Here is a 22,897-nt window from a genome sequence, read left to right on the forward strand (position 1 = left end):
AAAAATTTTAAATAATATTATCAGAAAAAGCCCCATTATACTTTTATCTGCGAAGAAGGTGCCATAGTGAAACCTAACATCGGACTAGCAAGATCCAACATAATTTAATTTGCTCGTCTAGATTCACAGAAATCACACGTAATTAAGTTAAATAGCAGTCATTCATCCACACATCAAGGACCAATATCCTAGAGTTTAAACATGGTTTGTCCATGATAAGTATTAAAGGCCAAAGAATTTACATATATCTGTTCATTGTCATCTCAAACTTTTGGCTGCATGATTTCAGCTCGAGTGCCCCTTCACTGATCCCCCAAATGTGTTCTCACCGCTATAGGTCATGTACAAGAATCCGTCCTCATCTTTGTTTTCCTCGTAAATTGCTGACATCATGGCAGCTGTGGTAACAAAAAGCATATATAATATCAGTCAACTGAATGATAATAATAATAATAACAACTAAATAGGATAAAAATTATTAATAAATTTAGATTCTCCTCACCCGTGGGTGGCAAAACATTCTTGACAAAGATGAATATAGCCTTCTCAGCACTGAGCTTTATTCTCTTCCGAACCACATAGACAAACTGGCCAACAGTCAGATCAGCTGGAACCAGGTATCTGCATCCAAAATGATGCGTGAACCAGAATTGGCCAAAAGAAATCAGCTAGACACCACAAATATAATGAAGACTGAAGAAGAAAGCAAGCAGTAACTATCATAATTACATTCATCTTTCTTGACAGCTTTCCTTAAAGTATAACACACTTCCAAAATTTGTGCCCGTGCATAATGCATCATCAAAAACTAAGGCTATTTCAAGAAGCAAACCATAATTCATAAGAAGACACCTAATTCACTAAAGTGGAAAACCATGTAATGATTAAACAATGTTCCAACTAAAATACAATAGATATATAAGAAGCAAAAGATTTAGATATTACTAACTTCTTTTTGTCAATATCAGGTATGTCGCTTCTTTCAGCCCTCTCCACAATAACCTGTGTAACATTAAAAATAATGGCAAAATAAAAATTAAAAAACAAAAAATTTCAAGTGACGTGTCCAAAAAATAGACTACATTATTGATGAACAAAAGATGACTTTCATACTGGTATTCTATCAGGATACTTCTCCCTAATACGGGCTGATTCTGCCTGCCTCCTTTCTGCAATGTAATTAAGAGGAAACAAAAACATATAGCCATTAATTGAAAATATAAGGAAATGGTAAACTGGTATTTATAGATAAAGCAATACGGTGGAAGATATTAGATTGCTTCTCATAATTACAGAAAAGTTCTGCAGTATGCTAGATAACATGTATGAGTGGGTAAAAGGCTTTTGCTTTAGTGATGGAATGATTCCATAGATTTTTTAATTGAAACAGATATTGTTGTCCACATAAACAAACAAATAAACAAGTGAGGCAACAAAATTAGTTAAAACTCATTGTTCTAACTCTTTCAGAGTTATGGTAGTTATGGTTGTTAAATCTTAATCAAAGTTACTTGAGACAAGAATTGCTATGCCACGTGGAATGGCAAGATAACTAGAAAATATAAAGAAATCTAGCATGGAGCACACTGCTGAGGAAAGGCTTCTTTTAGTATCGAAATTTACGAGATTATATCCATTATGAAATGCAATAAAAAGGCACCTATAATACCATGTTGTCCTAGAGAAACCCAAAAAATCCAAGAAATGAAGAAGTTTAATACTTCCAATTCTATATCCTACTTGATTGGCTCATTAGTCCACAATTCAAATATTCAATGTTATACTTTAGACACTTGAATAAATGGAAATGATATATCACTATCCCACATGTTTGATCAGATTAAATTCTGCGTTCCAAATTGCTACCAATACACATTGAAATCTCACAAATCAGAATACAAAAGTGCAGACATACCCTAATTTAGGGATGATTTAAAGGTTCGTAGCCAGATTCTAAGATGTTAATGCAACTAAAAATAAATATTAACTCATAATTCATAACAGTCCCTCTCTCTGACTGACAAGTTTTTCTATCTATTTCTCAATACCCCACTTATCTCTTGGCCAATATATAAGATGTCACCATTACAAAACATCCAAAATTCCAGTGAATCCAGTCCACTCAGCAGATTGAACACCAATCCTCAGAACTAATGCACAATGTATTTTCCCTTTCATCAAGCCTATCACACCGGAAATTTCACAGTAAAACTGAAATTCACTAAGGCTTCATTTGGATAGGTGTGAATTTCAAATGATGAGGCATTGAACTTGACATTATGTTGAAATTTTATAATTTTTCACTTGAGACACAAATCCAAATTTTCATTCATTTCAAATGCACCCCAACCCAAATGGAGCACAGGAATTAGTGAGAAGAAAAAAATAATGCATTTCAAAACCTCAGTAAAACCTATTCGATCAAATTGAACATAACATTCAACTCTTATCCTAGAGATTAAGCATATAATTTGATCAATTCCTCTCTGCTTTTAATGTTACATATATAATTAAACACGAAATTACATCGATCTCGAGATCAAAACACAGTCGAGAGATGAATCTGAAATAAGCTTCGAAAACCCTTATTTCATGATGTAAGAGGGCCCGAACTAAAAGGTCAACTATGGTATTCAGCAGATCAATATATGATCGATATTGAAAGTTGAAACCGCAAGTAAATCCAAAATCCATGAACAACCATGACATGTTATTAACCTCAAAAGAAAATTTTAGTCAAAACCAACATAAACCCAGATCAAAAAATCCAAAATTACATATAAAAGACCCGCAAATCAAATCAAAAGAAAGAAATCGATAAATACAAAGATGGGTAAAGATAGAGAGACAACCCAAGGGGTGTTCCAACTTGAAGGAGCTCCTGGCCATCGCTTCGAATTCTGTCGTGCTATCAAATATATGCGTCGGTTAACAAGGCTTTGGATCGCTTGTTCCAAAGATTTTTTTTTCCTTCCCTTTTCTTAAATAAGGTTTTGGATCGCTTGTTCAAGAATTCGATGAGTGTAACAAGGGATTTTTTTTTTTTCTTTTACTTTTATTTTGGATGATTCTTTCTCTAAAACGGCAGCGTTTTCATTTATTTATTGTGCACCTTTAAATGTAAACTAAGCATTTTTTTGCTCTTACAATTTAATTTATTTTAATGTTATATATATATATATTAAGAGTACTTATCATTTTTATACAATATTTGTCAAAATATTCATAAAAAATAAATTCAAATTATTGCTATAAAAAAGATTGCATGTCATGTAATTTAATTATTTATTGAATTAATGAATTATAAAAAAATAAAATAAAATTTTTATTTACTTAATTATGGTAAACAAGAAATTTTGAATTAATATTCAATTTTTCTTATTATTTTTTTTCTTGATAGTTTTTATTATATAATTAGTATTAATATTACTTTGATTAATATTAAACATATTAGACTACTTTTATATTGTTTGAAAAGCAACCTATGCATTATTATCGAATATTGTTAGTTTTATACTTCTTTATTATATGTTTGAAATTTGATACATTTATTGTTGACTTTAGTTATTATTATTATTAATTTCAATAATTTAATATTATATAAATTATTTTTTTATTAGTATTTAAAAATTAAAAATAAAATAATATTAAATAAAAATTAATTATAGCTACATGCAAACCGGGGACACTTGACTAGCATATGTAAAAGCTAAGGATTTAATATTAATTTACATATACATGTATGTCATGAGTATAAAAATTAATATTAATGTACATATACATGTATGTCATGAGTATATTATAATTAGTATTAATTATTGAGCACACAATAATTTATTCAATATAAAAGAGTGAATTGATTTTCTATTAGTAAAAAATTCATTTTTATTAAAAAAAATTTAAGATTTAAATTTATAATGAATCAATTTAAATAAATATATAAATATTCAAGAGAATTTAAGACAAAAGAGAGGTCAATTGACCCCTATTTTTCATTGTAAATCCTTCACTGTCTGACTTATGGGAAGGAACTGGATAGAGATTTCTGTTGAGCTGGGTTATAGCTCTTTTGGTTTTATGTGTATTTATTTGCAACTCTCTTGTTTCTATTGGGTTTACGGCAACAGGATAATATCTCCTAAGGTGTCAATTGTTCCCTTGCTTGTGGCTATAAGACATTGAGGGGACGACGAGCTCTGCCATGCTTCCTTCCCAAAATTGCTGATGTTTGCTCTATTTCGGGCCGCTCAAGATCCTAGTTTATGGAGCTTCAACTATGCTTCAAAACGCTCTCTTCTTGAAGTATAGTTCTTAGATGATGGTGCCTTTGTCTTTGCTTATCCGGGACTCTGACTTATCATTGCTAATACTATATGTCATTGTTAATACTAAAAGGGTGCAGCGAAGTTTGCTGCATTGAAGCAAGTGTCTAGGTCTCCTCAGCCTAGGGTTTGCTAACTGGCCTTATGGGCTCTGTTTGGTTGGGTTAGAGTGTATAGTTTTGATATTTTGTTGCGATACTTGCAATGTATGCCTTGGACTTTGTAATTTTCTGCATATCATGAAACCTTATCTTTGAAACCCCAAAAAAAAAATCGTTAATCATAATTAATTTATTTTTTTATTCAGTAAAAGCCCAAATGAAATGAATAATAATTTATTTCTTTTTTATTATAAAAATAAATTATCTTATAATAGTAATTGTTTTATATTTGATACTGTTAATTAACTTGTAATTAATAATAATATTCTCAACCAACATTAAGCTTAGTTGTTATTGTAAGCGGGAGATCAAGGGCCCAAAACAACCCAAACAACATCAATAAAAGAAAGCAAGACTCTCTCTAGAACTCTTAGAGAAAGAATTTCTCTCGAGGTTTTTTCCAAGTCTTTCTCTTGGACTCGCTGAGTGGTTGCTTTGGTGCCCTCCTCTGATCTTTGAGACAGGGGAAGGAGAGTGTTTTCACCAGCTGGGTTGGGTCCCCTCCTCACCTTGGTTTGGCTGTGTAGAGTTTTGTTTTTAAAGGCTTCTCAGGCGATAATCTGCACAGAGGAAGCTGGCTTTCATGGGTTTGGGTTGCTGTGCTTCTTGGGTTTGTTGGTTTCGACTTCATGGGTATGGCTAGTTCTACATGCGCCTATGAAGCATTTTAATGTTTAGTGTTTAGGTCAAGATGGGTGCTCTATGTAGAAAGAAGGCTTTTACTTGCTTAGGTTGTTCGGTATCTTCACGATCTGCTGCTCCTACATTATGGCTGGGGAGGTCCTCACGTTGGCCTTTGAAGGTCAATGAACTTTACGACAGCAATTGTCCTTCAACGTATAGAGTTGTGCAGCCTGATTGGTTGAAAAATAGAGTTCTTAGCTTGGTTGTTAATCTGAGATGAGCAGTTTGGTGCTCCTTGGGATGCTGGCAAGGATAGCTGGGTTCAATCTCAGTTCAGCTTCTCTAGCTATGACGAGAATCGGTGGTAGTCGACAGCATTTACAATGGTATCTTCTGCTATGTTTTCCCAGGGTATCGAGGCTGGATAGGATTGTTGTGGTGGGTTGATATAATTTGATTAAGGGTGAATTGATTTGATTTGTTTGAATTCGATTGGGTCTTTAAAAGTTGAGTAGGTGACCATAGTATCTTGTCTAATTTATACTTCTTGCTTTTTAATGAGCTTCTAATGTAAGATATCATGTTAAAAAAAAAATCCCAAAAAGCATTAAGCATTGCAGTATTGTTTTTGCTTCAAAGCCCCCACCACACTCTTTCTAAGACAGATGTCTTTTAGCTTCAAGGCATGGGGAAAAAGAAGAGAATTAGAAAGCGTCTTTCATGGTAGGTGTTAATGGGCCACAGAAGAAATCATCATTACCTCTTTCTTAAGCAACATCTGATTAGTGATTTGCGTCAGGTGCATTATTCATTTTCTTTTCCTCCAAATTTCAATTGATCACAAACAAAAATAGATTATAACTTGAAGAAAAATGGTAAATGATCAACCATGGCACTATCTGCTTAACATTATTTGAGTTTTGAAATCTACGTATAAATATCATCAATTTTCATTCAATCATATGCTGACATTAATTGAATAAAATCTAAATCTAAATAGCATTACAAAGCAACATGCATCAAAGTGATGGATATCAGTATCTAACTTGTATCTTCTTCAACTTCTTTAGAAGAAACTGGAGTCTCAAACGTGCTGAAAGCTCTATAAGAAGATATTACAGCTAAAACAATGAAGCAGAAAAGAGCCACGGCATGGAGAATCAATGCTAGCTTCATTCTAGTGCAGAACTTTCCATAAGAACGGCAGGCTTCACTCCATGTGACTTTCTGATCACCATTATAAGCTAAGTACAGCAGCTCCATGATTGCAGCCACAGATGTGACCATTAAGTAAGTAATAATCTGCTAAATAAAACCACCCAAGAATCTAATATCAATCTAGGGAAGAAATTAAAGAAAGAAAGTGAAATTTCAATTGAAATTATGAAGTTGAGAACTTTCAAGTGCTAAATAAATAAAATATTAGAAATTTTAATACTATCCATTCCTTTTTTGGAGAAAAAGGTGTCAGTGCAGAATCAAAAGAGAAGAAAATGAAGGACAGATAAAAAAAACCTTAAATATTAGCAATTAATATAGGGATTTAATTAGAAGTAAAACCTGATCAGAGACAAAGAGCCACCAAACTTTATTAACTAAGAATCTGATCCATAGAGACACAGCAGCAACAAAAGCATAAACAGCACAAATGGCACTCATACAAACCATGTACCTGCAAAACAATTCATTCATTTACTCCTAAAAAGACCCAAAAAACAAAGAATTAGGACATAAAAAATAAAGAATCCATCTTACTTGAGGCCCATGAGATTGCTGTAGTGTAAATTTCCATAGCTGCTGTTGTCCTGATGGTTGGTCACAGTTAACCAAATGGTTGCAACACTGAGAGGAATCACAGAGAGCCTGAGAGAACAATCTATGAGCTTGAGCATTGGAGCCATCTCTGTAAATAAAAGGCAAAGCCCACTTAAGCTATAGGCGAATAAAAGAACCGAAAGAGAAGGAGAAAAGAGGAAGAGTTCAGTTGAACTGAAATTGGTATGAGGGGACAGATCATAGATATATACTCTTCTTCTGGCCTGAAGAAAAGGGTGTGGTTGGAGTAGTGGAAAGAGTGAGAAGCAGTGGGATGGGGCTGGGGCTTTGCTTTTTGTCAGTGTAGGAATCATGGTATTATTTGTTTGGTATTATCTGCTAGACTTGGCTTCAATGATTCCACACGGTTTTGTTGATTTTTTATCTACTTCATTCCACTTTTCAACATATCTAAAATAAAAAGGAGATCGCTGGCTTAAATTCCATTATATTCATACTTTTTTGAACCAATCGGTTCACATTTTACATTGAACACCGAGTTTGACACGAACCTGACCAACTCCCTTAAACAAGTAATGTGAAGCCATCTGGGATACACACCAATTGGGCAAAAAATTGATAGTCTCATTTATTATCATTTCCAAATATGAGGTCGCTTTACATCATCACATTTTATGGAGAGTTTTATTCACACTCTAGCGTGTCAGCATGAGATATGCAATTCGTAGCTACAAAGATAGACACATTATTTAGACAGATCAGATGTGAACTATCATTAAAAAGAAAGATAAAGAATAGGACTCCCTAAAAATTTAACTCAAATTCTTCTAATTTATTAAGCAAATGGTAGCAGACGCTAGCTCAAATTTTGGCACTTATTCAGGGGTTCCATTAGCCATGACAAACTTACAAAATGAACCCTCCAAGCATAAAAAGAATAAATAATTAGAATCTCCTCTTAAAATTGCTATTGGTTCCCATTCCTGGCCTAAAATGGAGCAGAATCCCAATAGCAAGAACCCCTCCTACCCATCTGTCTCATTTTACATTTTGGCATACACTCATTCCTCTACATCCAAATCTCTAAAACTGTCTCAAGCCATCTATTTGCCTCCTCCTGAGTTTGGAAGAATAGGTATTTATCAGAATTCTGCACTCCATAAGGCATTCTCGCCTTCCCCACAACGCCGGTGAACCTCCTTGATTCTCTCCACAGACTTGCAAATCCCACTACAGCTCCAATCAAATGATGCAACACAGATGTTGCCCGCTTGAGCCTTCCACTCACAATCTGTGGTAAATTTTGTCATTATAAAAATTTCAGTAACAATTTCTTGCAGGCAAGTAAACATTAATAATATTGACAGATTCAGACCTAGAGACTATATCAATGTAAGAGTATTTTTTTGTGACAGATAGATGATCCACAGTAAAACTGGGTGGCCTACTGGCCTAGTAGGGCAAAACTTTTGATAAGTCAAATAAACCACTCACACAAAGGTTATAATGTATGAGATTACCAGGTGGGGTACCGCAACAGAGTCTTCGGTCATCAATATGCTCCACATCCAATCCAATAAACCATGACCCCAATGAAACATCCTCATTAGCAAATTTATGTAGCACATGCCTGAGTGATTATAATTTCAGTAGAATAAGTTAGGCAGATTGGCATTAACTTTTGGCACCAAAATTTATCATTTATCCTTTAGAAGACACGGGAACTTACTGGTTGATTGATATGTAAGTAGCCAAATCATTTGAAATAGCATACAACTGTCCTGTAGCATGACGAAAATATTTGTTTCCCTCCTCCCCAAATTTCCAATATTCAGGTTCATGGTATTTGACTCCCCTATTAATGAAATAAACAAGAAATTGAAACCAAATTCCATTTTCTTAAATATCTAATTATACAATCAATTTAAAGCATGTTTGGCTTACTTTTGGGCAAGGACTGGACCGGACTTCATACATCCTATATAAACTCTGGGTTTTGACCGATGCCTAGCTAAAGTTGCTCCAAGTGTGGCTGCAAAAATATGTTGGAAAAGCTCAAAGCAGAAACATGATATTAAAAATAGAAATTATAGAGAAGTAGAATAAGACAGAAGCATTGATATTTAGTTTAAAATGGCCTTGCGAACTAGTACTACATTATCTCACAGGTAACTCAGAAATCATAAAAAATTTGAGTAATAGGCTCTAATCTAAAAAATAAGAATTTACTCTGGCTTTATGGACAGAAGTGTCATCAGTGTGTATGTGTGTGTGTGTGTGTGTATATATATATAGACACACACACATACCCGGTGCGTCCTTGGTATCAAAGCCTAAGGGGGAAAGGTTCTATTTAAGATTTGGATTCACATTTAAACATTTTTGAGAGGTTAGTAAAATGATCTTAAGGTGATAAGACAGTTTCTTGAGAGGTGTAAACAGGCCTGAGTTGTAAGTCCCGTCTTTGAAAGCCGAGTGAAGGCGTGTTTAGAACAGTGATTCCTTTGGCGATTACCTCACTTAACTCAAAAGATCAACCTAGAAAAATTCTTTAAGTATGAATCTTATTTTCTGTAGGACTGTTTATTCTTCAAATTCTTCTACCTCATCCTCTAAGTCGAGAAAGATAGTTAATAGTGAAGAAATTATAATCGAAAAATTCGAAAAAAATATAGATAATTGGAAAATTCCAAAAGTACAAAAAGATCAAATCTATCATACTACAAAACTTAACTTTTTCAAAACTGATTTCACAATCAAAACTAAAGAGCGAAATCTTTTGAGATTGTTTCTCTTCTGTCTCAAAAATCTTTACAAAAATACCGTGAAAAAAAACACAAATATATCCACATGGGTTTAGTTCAAGTTGGAATTAAACCTTTTACAAAAAAAAAAGATTGAACACCTCAATCTTAGCAGTTCTTAGAAATACTAAGTTCATAAATTTCCAGGACTCATTACTCAGTTCAGTAGAATCTAGTTTGTGTAGAGGACCAATCTCTTTCGATTGCTATCCAAACTTTACTGTTTCGTTAAACGACAGTAACATTACAAAATCTCTTGTTTTACAAATCAAAACCCACAATTACAAAATGCTTGATGGATCTATTCCTCTTGCACTAATTTACAAAATTCATTACAAAGCTATGGTTTATGCTTTTGCCACAAAACATAAGTTTCAGAGTAAAAGAGGAGAAACATTGCTTTTACAAACTGATCTTACAAAATCCAACATTGTAATTCCTAGATCTATCCAATGGAAAGACATAAACTTACCGGAAGAATGGATCTTAGAAGATGCAGTAGAACCAGAATCTTCAAAAATAGTTAAATTAAACGTTCAATTAAGGCAAATAACCTAGTATGAAGATGGAAGAGTCAGCCTTAGCTTTAACAGAAGCCTTAGGTTCTCAGATGATTCTTCAACATTCAGTACGGTAGATATAGGAAGAGTATTTCATATACCTTCTGTCATAAGTTTGCCTGTTACAAAACTAATTGAAATACAAAATATCCAGCCTAGGTATTCTATCTTAGATTTACCTAGCTCTTTTAGGTTTTCTACCTCAAAAATACCTAGTTCCACCTTACAAAACGTAAATTAATGTAGAAATGTTCCCCATTCAGTTTATACAAATTTACAAAATAAGTTTGTTTAGGTTGAAATCCAGACAGAGTCAGAACCTACTTCACCTATTTTTTCAGCCATCACAGAAAATGTAAACCATGAACTTAATGTGTTTGAAAAAAAAATTTGATGTAGACAAACAATATTTGCATGATGATTTTTACTCTGTTAAAAATCATAAAAAGCAAATATGATTTTTCAAAAATTTCAATGATAAAAAAAAAGAAATTCAAAAAGAATATTATGACTTTATATACCAACATAAAGTTTATATTCTTTTCTTTGATTGGTTTAAGATGTATTTTAAATAACATAACATTTCATATCCGTTTTCCAAAACTCCAAAAACTTTCAAAAAATCAAATCCAGTTTCAAAACCTTCTCAAATTTTAAAACCTAAACAACAGGAGTTAGAAGACAACCAATCAGAGTTTATTACGGCTCTAAGAACTCTTTTGAAGAAAACAGAAGAAAAATTGTCTGTAAACCCTGTCACTGTTAGAAATAAAACTCCCGAATGGAAAATTTTAGATGGTAGAAAAATACAATCTGAGCATTCTCCTCTTAGGAAGATAAAAATTCCCCATTTAGACCAAACAGTAGAAGCATCCCATTACAAAATTCCAAACGAAAACAATTCTGTAAATATAAAAAATATTGTTCTACAGAATAACTTTACAAATGCTCATTTGCATACCATCGGTAAGCAATTACAAAAAATAGAACAAACCCAACAGGCTATAGTTTCTCAGGTTGAAACTAAGCCTGATACAAAACTAAAAAACCCAATCTTCAAACCATTTCAAGTTTCCAAAAAAAGGCCAGAAAGATTTATAAAACAACAGCAATTCTCAATTCATTCAAGCTTTAAGAGACATGAAAGCTAGACTAGAAGCTTTGACTTCTATTCCAGTAGCACCTGAAACACCTCAAACTTCTCAAAGAAATGTCAATATAATTGAGGAAGATTTAGATACTCAGTCGGTGCAAAGTGAAGAAATTCAGTCTTCAAAAACCTTACAAATCAATAGACTTTATTGGCCGAAGATAGCAATGCCCCTTCCAATAACAGCTCCAGATTTAGGCATAGAAAATAGACCTAAAATTTTAACCCAGTCTAAATTCAATGCCTCTACTATCTATGAATAGAATATAGATGGTATGTCTGAGTATAACATTTTAAATTTGCTCCAACAAATGACCATGGCAGCACATGCTTACAAAACTCAAACTGAAACCCCAGACAGAGCTATTGCTGAACTCCTCATTGCAGGATTCTCAGGACAGCTCAAAGGATGGTGAGATTATCATTTCACAAAACTACAAAAATCTGAGATTCTTGATGAATTAGGCCAGCCAATCCCAAATGCAGTAGCCACCTTGATTGTGACAATTTCTTTACATTCCGTAGGTGATCCATCTCATTTTAAGGACAAGAATGCCAAACTCCTTTCAAACCTTAGATGCAAAAAAACTGAATGATTTTCAATACTACAAAAATAATTCCCTTACTAGGGTAATGCTTAGAGAAAACTCTAATCAACCTTTTTAAAAAGAAAAATTCCTTGCAGGACTTCCAACCCTTTTAGGAGAAAAGGTTAGAAATAAAATCAAGAAAGCCTTTCGGAATCAAATCCCGTATAATCAATTAACCTATGGTGAACTAGTTAGTCTCACCAAAAAAGAAGGATTAAAGATTTGTCAGGATTTAAAATTACAAAAACATTTGAAATGGGAAATGAAGAAAACTCACCAAGAGTTAGGATCTTTCTGCAAACAATTTGAAATAGGAACAAAAAATCCTAATCCAGATTGTGGACGAAATTGTAGTAGAAAATCTAACAAAAAATCTTCCCAAAAATACAAAACATCTTCAAAACCAGAAAAAAAACCCTTACTACAAAAAAAATTCAAAAAAGACTAGTAAACCTAGTGTCAATTCCAAAATAAAATTAAAAAATTTGACTTGCTATAAATGTGGTAAAAAAGGTCATACCGCAAATTATTGCAAATTAAATACAGAACTTCATGAGTTACAATTAGAGGAAGAAGTTATTAATAAGGTAACTGCTATTTTAATTGAAACTGAAAGTGAGTCCAGTTATTCTGAATTCCTAGAGAACGAAGAAGGATTACAAATTGATGAATTAATTACAAGTTCATCATCCAGTTCAGATTCTGAAATAGAAAATGAAATGTTTACAGAACCCAAATTAAAAATCAATGTCCTTTCAAAAGATAAAAAGTTGCTCTTAGAAATTCTTACCCAAGTTGAAGATCCTCAATTACAACAAAAATTTTTAGGAAAACTTTTAAAATCTTTTGATGAAAAACCAATACAAAACCCTTCTATTCTACCTTTTGTGCGAAAAAAATCCATATGATCTCACAGCCATTTTAGATAGAAGACTTCAAAGCAATCAACTGTTTCAGTCCAAAGCCTCCAAGAAGAGGTAAAAGCCATCAAAAATGAGCTTGAACACCTTAAAGAAAGACAGGCACAGGACTCAGAAATAATTCAAAACTTACTTTCAAAACAAACCAATGAAGAACTCAAAGAAGATGAAGAGGATAATTTGGAAATTCAAAATCATGAAAAACCTACAAAAGATTTTCTCTTCATTCTCAATGAGATTTCTTCCAGAAAATATTTTATTATGATTTAGATAGTTTTTTCAAGAGATTTCAGAATCGATACAATTGTCTTATTTGATATAGGTACAGATTTGAATTGTATTAAAGAATGTATTGTTCCAAAGAAATTTCAATAAAAAACTACTGAAAAACTTTCAGCTGTAAACAATTTTAAAATCAAAATTAATTACAAAACAGAGGCCTCAATAGCCAATTCAAATATTCTTCTGAAAAATTCATTTGTTCTAATAAAAGATATAAGTCATAATGTTATCCTAGGGACACCATTCATCAATCTGATAACTCCCTACAAAATAAACTATGATAGCATTTCTTTTAGAACAAGAAATCAAAATCTTATTTTTCCCTTTGTTGAGAAATCCAAAATAAAGAATTTGAATATTATCAAAACTTATTCCATTTTTTATAATCAAATAAATGTTTTGGCACAGGAAACAAGACAGTATTTACAAAACCCAATTTCTTTACAAAACCATTTTTTTTCAAAAAACAGTTTCTTGACTATCATTTGTTACAAACTAACCACTGTGAGTTTGTGCAGATGGCAGAATCATCAAACAACGGTGATTTAATCCACTTTGGACCAATTGTCCTTTCAAAAACTCCTGCTCAGAAACTCAGAATTAATGTAGCCAGAACTGCATATGTTCCCACAGAAAGGCACCAATGTTTATTGGACAATCTTTGAACTCTAATACAAAATAAAAGGTTGGGAGTAACAGCTCTCAATGCGCTTTGTATTGAGTTTGAAGAAACCAATGAATATGTGGCTGACCTCCTTAGCAGAATTAAAATTCATAAGAATCATATCACTGTAGCTCAATTATTTATTGAGTTTTTACAAAACTAAGTTTTACAAAAGTCTCATGCACCCAGAATTAGTTCATCAGAACCATACATTTCTAACAAAAATTTTCAATTTGACTTACAAAAACAGGAATTCAAATGCCTAGGATCCCCACTAGATGCTAGTGTAAAAAAGATAAGGACTGAAGGCCTAAGATCCCCACTGGGTTCTAGTGTAAAATTATCATTGGCCCCACTGGTCAATGTGAAAAATTATCACCATGGTGATGTCCTTTTTACTTTACTTGGTGCCAATAGGTCCTTAGAAAAATTTAAAGCCCGTTGTCTTTTTAAGAAATTCAAACAACAGGTTCACAACGGTCTTCCCTAAGAAATCTGCGAGAAGATCATACAAAATATCACTCAATCTAGAGCACAAGAGCAACTGGATTTATTCAAAACCTGTCTCCATTTCACAAAGAACAATCAGCAAAATTACAATGGATGGTCATGGGAATAGCAATTTCATTCAAAACCCCATTTCTATCGCACCTTGCAGCACTCTCAAAGGACTCCTCTTTGCTATCCAAATTGTAAACGCAGCCTAAATTTCAGTATTCCTCGTTCCACAGCAGCTTGGATATTTAGAATTCGATTTCTAGATCCGAGAAAGCTATTTAAGTAGGGAATGTTAGCTGGAGTCAGGATTACAAAATCTGATTGTGAAGTGGCTAAGTTTTTGGAAAATAGAGTTCATCGAGAAGTCAGAAAATTTCTACTTTCTCAAAAACAAGTCAATGTACACATCATTTCAACACCCCCAAAAGTATTAACAAATGGAGAGCTTCAACAAGCAATTCATTGGTTTTACCTGGATATAAAAATTCCTCCATTTTTACCTCTTTCAAACTGACCATGTAATCATGAAGACCATCTTACTCAACTCAACAAATGGAGAGCAAAAACGGCTGTTAACAACTGGCATAGGTATAGATATCCAGACTATATACCAGTTTATACGGGTACATATTCATGGATATTTGTGCATTATGAACACTTGCCAGACCCATAACCCTTTTTTATTGAAACACAACATGAAGAATATATGATTCAATATGAAAAGAAGGATGACTTGCCATCAGTCTCGTCCAATAAAGAAATGAGTGAGGATGAAAAAACATGCCATAATTTACAAAATATGATGGAAGGCTGACAGGAGTGGTCCCAGCTCCACTCCAATCATAAAATATAAAAAAAAAAAAAAAGAGACCGACAAAAGAAGTTTATAGCGGCAAAATTATCCATTTTACTCTTCATTTCCCTTAACTTTTATATTCTACTCTTGTAATTATTTTTGCACTTTTACTTTTCTTTCTTTCAAAACCCAATAGGACATTGTTCACCTGTCACTATTCACTTTTTACTGTTCATGTGTTAAAACAACAGGAAGAACTGTTCGAGCACTGTTCACCCGACAGGAAGAACTGTTCAAGACACTGTTCAAGACACTGTTCAAAATTTAAAAAATTACAAACCTGCCTCTGGTCACTTCTATATAAGGAGGCACCCATTCAAAGCAAATTCCATTTTCCAAATTCATCCTTCCAATTCTATCTCTCTCCGGCATCCAAGAAACCAAGAGAATCCAAAGAAGGTCTTGGAGGGAAGATTACCTCGAGGCAAGCAAAGAGCAAAAAGGTCGATTCACTTTCCATCCTGCACTACCTCTACCTCACTTACAAAACCTTGTAACTTCCTTGTAGTAGATCCTAGGAAGCTCATGTGTTGAGCAACCTTTGTAAGTCCTACCTACAATTACATCTCCAAAACCTCTGTACAAAATTTATAAAGTTTTGAAGTAAGTTCTTCAATTCTCTTTACAAAATTTCAAATTTCTTTTGCTTGCATATGGCTGGTTTAACCGCCTATCTTGCATAAATATATGTATATATATTCATAACGGACTGGCTCTGCCGCCTATTGAATATATATATATATATATATATATATATATATATATATAAATTTCATTTCTAAAGATTTCGGTTTTTTCTTGCATATTTTGTTTATTTCTTTAATTGTTTATATATTTTTTGAGATTTAGAGAGTAGTTTCTTCCCTGTTAGTTTATCGCCCTCTCGATTCCGTTGCGTCCTATATATATATATATATATATATATATATATATATATATATATATATATATATTGGAAGCAACACCCCCCATAGAGAAGGGGTCAGTATAAATATTGTAAATTTTGCCTATTTTAGCATATTGAGAGATTTTGGGTAAATCTATTAGGATTAGGATTTGGAGAGTTATGAACTATTGTAACTTATTATTTTTCATCATAGTGGAATTTTCTCTCATGTATTGCTCGTGGACATAAACTTTATAGTTTGAACCACGTATAATCTTGTGTCTTCTATTTTTTCCTACATTGTGTTTGCGCGATTGAGTGTGTGCCTTAGAAAGGTTTGAACATACATTTACATGTTATATATAGATATTTAGATGTATGCAAACTTTTATATTATATTTAAATAAGTAACTGAATAAATATTTACCTATATTTACATGCACATCGTCATCAACTTTGACATAAAAATCTGCATCCCACAAAGCAACAGCAGTAGCAAAATATGTCTTTGTCTTTGCAGACAATTCAAGGTATCCCTCAACATGCTCCTGCACATACAGAAGTTAAAAAGTTACATACCATGAGTGAGCTGTTTTTCTAAAGTCAACAAAATGAAGGTCTTTCTATAGACATGTTTTCGGTCAAACAGAAATGGATGAGAAGAAACAAGATCATTACCAGCCTCAAGAAGTCACCATGCTTCTTATCTTCTGCTTCAATAGCTCTGTCAAGGATACCACCTGCCGTAGCACTGGTGATCCAACAGCCAAGGGCAGGGAAACAAATAATTAAGATTCCATCTTTCATGATCGTGTTGGATGTCAAACATGAAGACAACCGTGTATAAATCATCATAAGTAAATAGAGGCTTCATGAGTAGATGTCCTCATATAAGATAAAGTTTTTGTCTAACACAGAGTAGCTGTGAATGAATTATGTATGAGAACTTCATTAATGTTTATTGTTTCCCTTGTACTGTCAGAAATGTGAATAAACACCTAAGCCAATCAGATGAAGAGCCAGAAACATGTCCAAAAACATAGACATTAGGCTAACTCGCAATTGGTGAAAAAAGAAACGGTATGAGGTGTAATTGTTCACATATTGGCTTCCACTTGTGAATTTTGCAGAATCTACATGTAGAATGTCCAATGCAATAATGACTTTTCCAATAAAGTATTATATTAGTTTAGACACCAAGAGACTCCATCTGACAGCAGATCTCCACTTGTGAATTTTGCTTAATTTAACACACACAAGGCCAATATTCCAGTCCACTTTTATAACTCTTTCAACCTTACACATACCACAAAAAATAGGCTGGGATTATCCCGCCTATATTGATGAACAAGAAATAAAAATATTCTCTCTTCTGGCAACTCATTTTGCTTATTCATGTCCAACACACAAGAGAGCTTCCTCTTGCAGTTAGTTTCAGGAATGGTTTCAAACATGACCCCTAGACTTTTCTTATACTTTGTGAACTTCCTCCACATTTCACTACTGTTATTGAGGGGATTCATGGCATACTTTTATTAAAAAGCCAGTTTAGTACTTAATGAGTTGTTTCTTTATGGGTAATAGAACACTCATGTTTTGGAAAAAGAAAATATCCTCCACTGAATTGCAGTTTAACTTGGACAATACTTTGTGGTCCTTGCTCTTTGTTTCATGGTTCATTTTTCCTTCTTCTTTTACCAGTATTCTGTTACTCTCCCTTCTTCTATCTCTTTCTCTGCGTGCATGCTTACATTAAAGGATGGTCACTGCACTACCCCACCAAATTAGTTTTTTTCTCCATTCCAACCCAAGTTGAACTATATGCTTGTTTTCTAGATTGCAATACTCCACTCTTGAATATGAGTTAGCAACATATGTAGGTTATCCCCAACCATTAGCAATTAACAAGATATCTTTCTTGTAAAGAAACCCCTTATATTTCCAGGTGTTATATGGTGATACATTTCTACAAAAGTCAAGACATGAGTTATATTCAACCCAAATCAAGTGTGGACTTAGATAAGGTGCCCACCTGTGACCTATTACAAAGCGAATTATGATTCCCTTCTCTTCCTCAAGCTTCTTTCTTTTATCACCTATTTTTCATACAGGGAGGAAAAAAAAAAGGATGAATGGCCAGTTACAAGAACATTCATTAAACAAGTCATCACACAATCACTTAATTCAAACCAATCATTATCATTCACAAACCTTGGGGCATCCAAGTAGCACGAACTGAATCTCTTCGCTTTCGGCTGCTAAAAGCAGTATTTATGCCTACAACCATTAAATACTTTCTTTTTCCACTTGACTGAGCGATTCTAAAATTGTCTGACACTGGTGAACCATTCAGTATTGATTCCTGTGCAGCCCTTGCAGCAGCTAACTCCATTTCCAAATTCGATATTGTTTTATCTAGAGTTCTGCTGCAAGCAATCAAAGATTAATGCTACTACTACTTTCAGAAAAATTGAGACACAAAGCCCAATAATAGCTTACTGTATAGCATGATGTGTCTTTGAAACTTCTCCCATGATGTCCTTGGATTCATGCTTTACATCCTTGTGACAAGAAAAGAAGTTCAAAAGCGTGTTCATAAGCAAGTAGGATGTCAGCACATGATACCATCACCCAACAAAAGTGAGGAAAATATTTCAGATCATTTGGATCGGTACTCACAGTTTCTGTAGCACATCCCTCTGAAACTAGCTTTAACTTTTCATCTTCAACCCTTGTTGTCCTTGATATACCTTTAACTTCAGGCACAGCCCACATTCTATTACCAAAATATCCAAATTAGTGTGAAAGACGCATGGGCAAAGGATCTACTATCAAAAAAGTTAACATTGTTTCAGCCAGTAAGAGTCCAATGATAACATGTCCTTTGCACGCATTTTCGGACCGAAAGCATGCAGTGATTATGATTTGAAGTGCTAGCAGATGAATTATGGCTGTTAATAAACATGTTAATAAAAATTATAAATTACCACAATCAAAATAAAATCCATGGAATGAAACTTATTAAATAAGATATGAAGCATATAAATGAAGAAATAAAAGCAAGAGTGTATTGCACTCTGGAAGCAAATATAGCTAATAACTATATAAGGAAACACATGAAAACAACACACAAAACTTTCCAATAAAAGATCTCAGATACGTGATCTATATTTTGCAACTTAAGTTTTCAAACATATATGCAATTTTTAAAAATCTTTAGGGCTACCATAGCAATTTCTTGAGTTTTATATATGGTTACATGCTGCAAAATATTTAATTTCTGACTTATGGTGAGTGCCAGGGAAGGAAGTTTTTTAGATCAAATAAACTGCCAAAGAAAGAAACCAGACCTATGCCAGAGTAAATGTAACAAATAAACGCCACCACTAACAGCATTTCGTTGTGCCCAGCACTAGAGGGTACATTATGGTTTTCTTTGCTTTGCTTAAAGTCATTCCTTCATTTCTGCACACTGCCAGCTTTTCTAGAGATGGCTAACACACAATGACTCCCTCTCTAGTTGGTAATTCATTGATTTGTTAAAATCATTAATGCAAGAACTTTGACATTCTTCAGAAGGGCGTTAACTAGAGAACTGAACCAACTAGGCATGATCAAAAGAGCCAGTTGTTAGGGATGAACAAAATGTGCTTCTGCTTAACTTGTGATAACACTCTATAAATTTGGTATTTTCAGAGAGTATCCGAGAGATAGAAAGTCCCGAGAAATAATGTGAGAAAATAGAAGGCCAAAAGAAGTAGCTTCTAGAAGAAAGCCAACTACAAGTAAATGGATTAGTAATTGATTGATTATCAATAAAATACCACAAAAAATCTCAGTGAATCATTTTAGTTATAAATGTAATCGATTAGAAAAGTATCAATGACTGAAAAACAACATCCCACACTCCAATCCAGACACTGAAGAACTGATTATACCAAACATGCAGGCAGCTTGTTTTGAAAAGCAAAGGAGGCAATGGCATCACTCCTTGAAACGCTAATAGCACCGTAGTGGGAATATACATAAAAGGGGTGCAACATCCAATTTCATCAGAATTGAATCTATAAGCATGAAACTCATCTTAGTTTAGCCACAAAATTGAAAAGGTACCACCGTAATAATTACAACAGAAAAGAAGATGGTATGACCAACCATGATCCAATCAAAGATAAAGCAAGTCCTAATATACTTGTATAGAAGTACAAAATCTATGACGATTAAAGTTATATCGACATATTGATTACAACACCAATTCAAACTCACATTCCCAAATTTCCATCACTATCTCAAAGAAAAATTCTTTCTATACATCTTTTGAATACTGTTTTTTGCACACATAACTAACAAACTACCAAACCTGATATCGAGAAACCTAAAATATATGGTGGTAAAGTTGGAAAGCAAAAGGACATGAATTAATTTCTCCGAGAAAACAGCTTATTTCAAATCTTCTGAGCTAACCCATCTAAAGCAAATTTCAAAGAAAATAAAAAGGGCCTGCGAATGAAATTATAAGTATCTAATCAAAAGCTGCAAATGACGGAAATCACCTGTCCGAGAATAACATCCCAGCACAGAAGCAACCAATACAAAGCAGAAGACTCCATTTCTTTGAAATCACACTCTTTGCAGATGTATCTACTGCTCTATTCCTCCAAGTCATCATGGTAACTTGCACTTTGAGACAAATCACAAGCTAAAACGAAACAAAACCCATCTCAATCCCAAGTCAATGCACTGAATTGACTCCGACCCAGATCCAAAAGAACCCTTCTTTACTTCAAAATCAACGCCAACTTAGTCCCCAGAAACCTCTATGTGCACAAATTTAAAGCAAGAGAAGATAGAAAAGAGAAATATAAAAAGAGCAAGAATCAACAACTGCTAAATTCACACACGCTACACAGGCAAAGAGACAAGCAAACACGCATATCCAGATGTATGTAAAGACTAATGCTTTGTATCTAAAACATCTGTCTCTCACAAGAAAGCGAAGGCTTTGCCACTTGGATTTTGTGTCTGTGGTCTCTGCGTGTTCCAAAGTCCAAGTTTAAAGAGTTGCAGAGACCGTGGAGCTGTGGAAAATAAGGTGCAACAAGAGGAAGCAAATAGAAATAAAATGTTTAGATGTTAATTGAATGCAAAAATGTCGCTTAACCACCATAACAACTCTTATTTATTTAAGGTTTGTAGGGCTACGAGTTTCTCTTGATTACATGTTAACTACTTGGTCCTCCCAAAAATAATATAATTTCAATATTTATTGATGTTATGAGTTAATGCTCAAAGATGCACACCTTAATTGCCAATAGATAACCCCTCCATATAGAATTGTCTTCCCAAATTATAATGTTGATTATCAGCGTATCATGTAAAACACACTTATAGATTTTAACTATTAATTATAATAAAATTTATCATGATTATATTTTAAATTTTTTGGCAATTTTGAGGTGGATGAATTTAATATCAATCAATATGAAACTAGAGAGAATCACATTATAAAAAGTAAATAAAAAAATTAAATTTATATAAACTATCTATTAATCCTTTGTTTGGAAGGAAATTTTTTAAAGTAACATAAAGTTGTTCAAGATTTAAAAACTTTCAACATATGTTTGAAAAGGTAAAAGGTTTCTTTAAATACTGTTTTTGAATATTTTTAACAATTTTTAAAAATTTTTATTTTTTTAATTTATTAAATTAGTGGGTTAATAAGCTTTTCTTTTTAAAATCTTCAAATAACTTAAAAAAAATTTTCCCTTTCTCCTAAATATTAAAAAGTTATGAAATTTTAAAAACCTTACCTTTTAAAAAATTTTACTTTATAAAATCTTATTTCATCTTATCTCAAATGAAGTAAAAAAATTTTTATTTTTAGGTGAGATCTAAATCATTTACCTTATACTTTAAAAAATAACAAAATCTCATCTAAACTGACATAATCTGACATAATGTTCAACTCTTTCTTATCATGAAAGATTATTAGATATTCTTGATACATTATATTTTTATTTATGTGTAATTTACTTTCTATAATTTTAAGTAATTTTCAAATATATAAATATATCATATAATATTTAATTAGTAAATTGAGAGCAACCACAATCCTCTTATCAATTTTTTATATAAAAACTCTTATTGGGTAAATATCACACATAATCCCTTAATTTATGAGTATTTTTATAAAAATTATTAAAATTTAATTTCTTTTATAAAACTTATCAAACTTTAATTGTATTTCATAAAAGTCACTGTTATTGAAAATTAAAATTTTTCAAATTAACCTATTAACTTATCAACTATTTTATAAATAAAATTATATTTTTTTATTAATTTCTTAAAAAAAAAACATAAAATACATCCCTCTATTTTCTTGTCATCAAACCTCTCTATTTTCTCTATTTATTCTCCATAGATAACCACTAATTAGATAATTTTATTTATAAAATAATTGATAAATCAACAGATTAATTTGAAAAATCTTTAATTTTCAGTTATAGTAAATTTTATAAAAATAAAATAAAATTTAATGATTTTTATAAAAAAAAATTAAATTTTAATAATTTCTATAAAAATACTCATTAAACTGAGTGATCACATATAATAATTACCTTATTTTCTATATAAATTTTTCTCCTTTACTTCATTGTATTCTTTCTCTAATGTTCTCAAGTTATTTACCCTTTTCCTTTGACACGTGATTACATATTGTTATTGTTTTATGCATTTTAAAATTAGAATAATCATTCATATTATTTATTTCTAAAATTTATGTTGAATTTATCTAATATAAAATTT

General features: G+C 32.6%; 3 protein-coding genes across 7 annotated transcripts; all 3 read right to left on the minus strand.

Moving 5' to 3' along the window:
* Nucleotides 1-122: 122 nt before the first annotated feature.
* Nucleotides 123-3,023, minus strand: LOC110640739 (autophagy-related protein 8C-like). Its single transcript, XM_021792194.2, has 5 exons — nt 2,853-3,023; nt 1,114-1,169; nt 950-1,002; nt 503-621; nt 123-398 (listed from the first exon to the last, which is right to left on the minus strand). Exons 1-5 carry the CDS (start codon nt 2,887-2,889, stop codon nt 286-288), a joined length of 378 nt encoding a protein of 125 aa, XP_021647886.2. The 5' UTR covers nt 2,890-3,023; the 3' UTR covers nt 123-285.
* A 2,946-nt stretch (nt 3,024-5,969) lies between these two features.
* LOC110640736 (CASP-like protein 2D1) lies at nt 5,970-7,559 on the minus strand. Of its 2 annotated transcripts, none has more exons than XM_021792192.2 (3): nt 6,863-7,559; nt 6,668-6,779; nt 5,970-6,409 (listed from the first exon to the last, which is right to left on the minus strand). In XM_021792192.2, the coding sequence occupies exons 1-3, from the start codon at nt 7,234-7,236 to the stop codon at nt 6,149-6,151; spliced, it is 747 nt and encodes a 248-aa protein (XP_021647884.2). In that variant the 5' UTR covers nt 7,237-7,559; the 3' UTR covers nt 5,970-6,148. The 2 variants fall into 2 exon arrangements, with proteins under 2 accessions (XP_021647884.2, XP_021647881.2); XM_021792189.2 differs by having other exon boundaries at nt 5,970-6,412.
* A 135-nt stretch (nt 7,560-7,694) lies between these two features.
* Nucleotides 7,695-21,252, minus strand: LOC110640735 (probable beta-1,3-galactosyltransferase 2). 4 transcript variants are annotated; one of them, XM_021792187.2, is made up of 11 exons: nt 20,647-21,252; nt 18,773-18,869; nt 18,593-18,654; nt 18,305-18,519; nt 18,126-18,189; nt 16,772-16,844; nt 16,521-16,641; nt 8,828-8,915; nt 8,613-8,738; nt 8,404-8,513; nt 7,695-8,174 (listed from the first exon to the last, which is right to left on the minus strand). In XM_021792187.2, exons 1-11 carry the CDS (start codon nt 20,760-20,762, stop codon nt 8,026-8,028), a joined length of 1,221 nt encoding a protein of 406 aa, XP_021647879.2. In that variant the 5' UTR covers nt 20,763-21,252; the 3' UTR covers nt 7,695-8,025. The 4 variants fall into 4 exon arrangements, with proteins under 4 accessions (XP_021647879.2, XP_021647877.2, XP_021647880.2 ...); XM_021792185.2 differs by having other exon boundaries at nt 18,593-18,657; XM_021792188.2 differs by having other exon boundaries at nt 18,305-18,516; nt 20,647-21,251.
* Between the last annotated feature and the right edge of the window lie 1,645 nt (nt 21,253-22,897).

This window comes from Hevea brasiliensis, chromosome 4, assembly GCF_030052815.1.
Source record: "Hevea brasiliensis isolate MT/VB/25A 57/8 chromosome 4, ASM3005281v1, whole genome shotgun sequence".
Taxonomy (NCBI): Eukaryota; Viridiplantae; Streptophyta; class Magnoliopsida; order Malpighiales; family Euphorbiaceae; genus Hevea; species Hevea brasiliensis.

What these genes read in the sequence shown, in the direction of transcription:
- LOC110640739 (XM_021792194.2), bottom strand. Translation starts at nt 2,889, where the DNA reads ATGGCCAGGAGCTCCTTCAAGTTGGAACACCCCTTGG. An exon ending in AGTATCCTGATAGAATACCA is followed by an intron (nt 1,003 to 1,113) that starts GTATGAAAGTCA and finishes AATGTTACACAG; the next exon opens with GTTATTGTGGAGAGGGCTGA. An exon ending in CCTGATATTGACAAAAAGAA is followed by an intron (nt 622 to 949) that starts GTTAGTAATATC and finishes TTTTGGATGCAG; the next exon opens with ATACCTGGTTCCAGCTGATC.
- LOC110640736 (XM_021792189.2), bottom strand. Translation starts at nt 7,236, where the DNA reads ATGATTCCTACACTGACAAAAAGCAAAGCCCCAGCCCCATCCCACTGC. An exon ending in AGCAATCTCATGGGCCTCAA is followed by an intron (nt 6,780 to 6,862) that starts GTAAGATGGATT and finishes ATTGTTTTGCAG; the next exon opens with GTACATGGTTTGTATGAGTG. An exon ending in GGCTCTTTGTCTCTGATCAG is followed by an intron (nt 6,413 to 6,667) that starts GTTTTACTTCTA and finishes GGTTTTATTTAG; the next exon opens with CAGATTATTACTTACTTAAT.
- LOC110640735 (XM_021792185.2), bottom strand. Translation starts at nt 20,762, where the DNA reads ATGATGACTTGGAGGAATAGAGCAGTAGATACATCTGCAAAGAGTGTG. An exon ending in CGATGTGCATGTAAATATAG is followed by an intron (nt 8,916 to 16,520) that starts GTAAATATTTAT and finishes ATATTTTTGCAG; the next exon opens with CCACACTTGGAGCAACTTTA. An exon ending in ACTTACATATCAATCAACCA is followed by an intron (nt 8,514 to 8,612) that starts GTAAGTTCCCGT and finishes ATAATCACTCAG; the next exon opens with GCATGTGCTACATAAATTTG.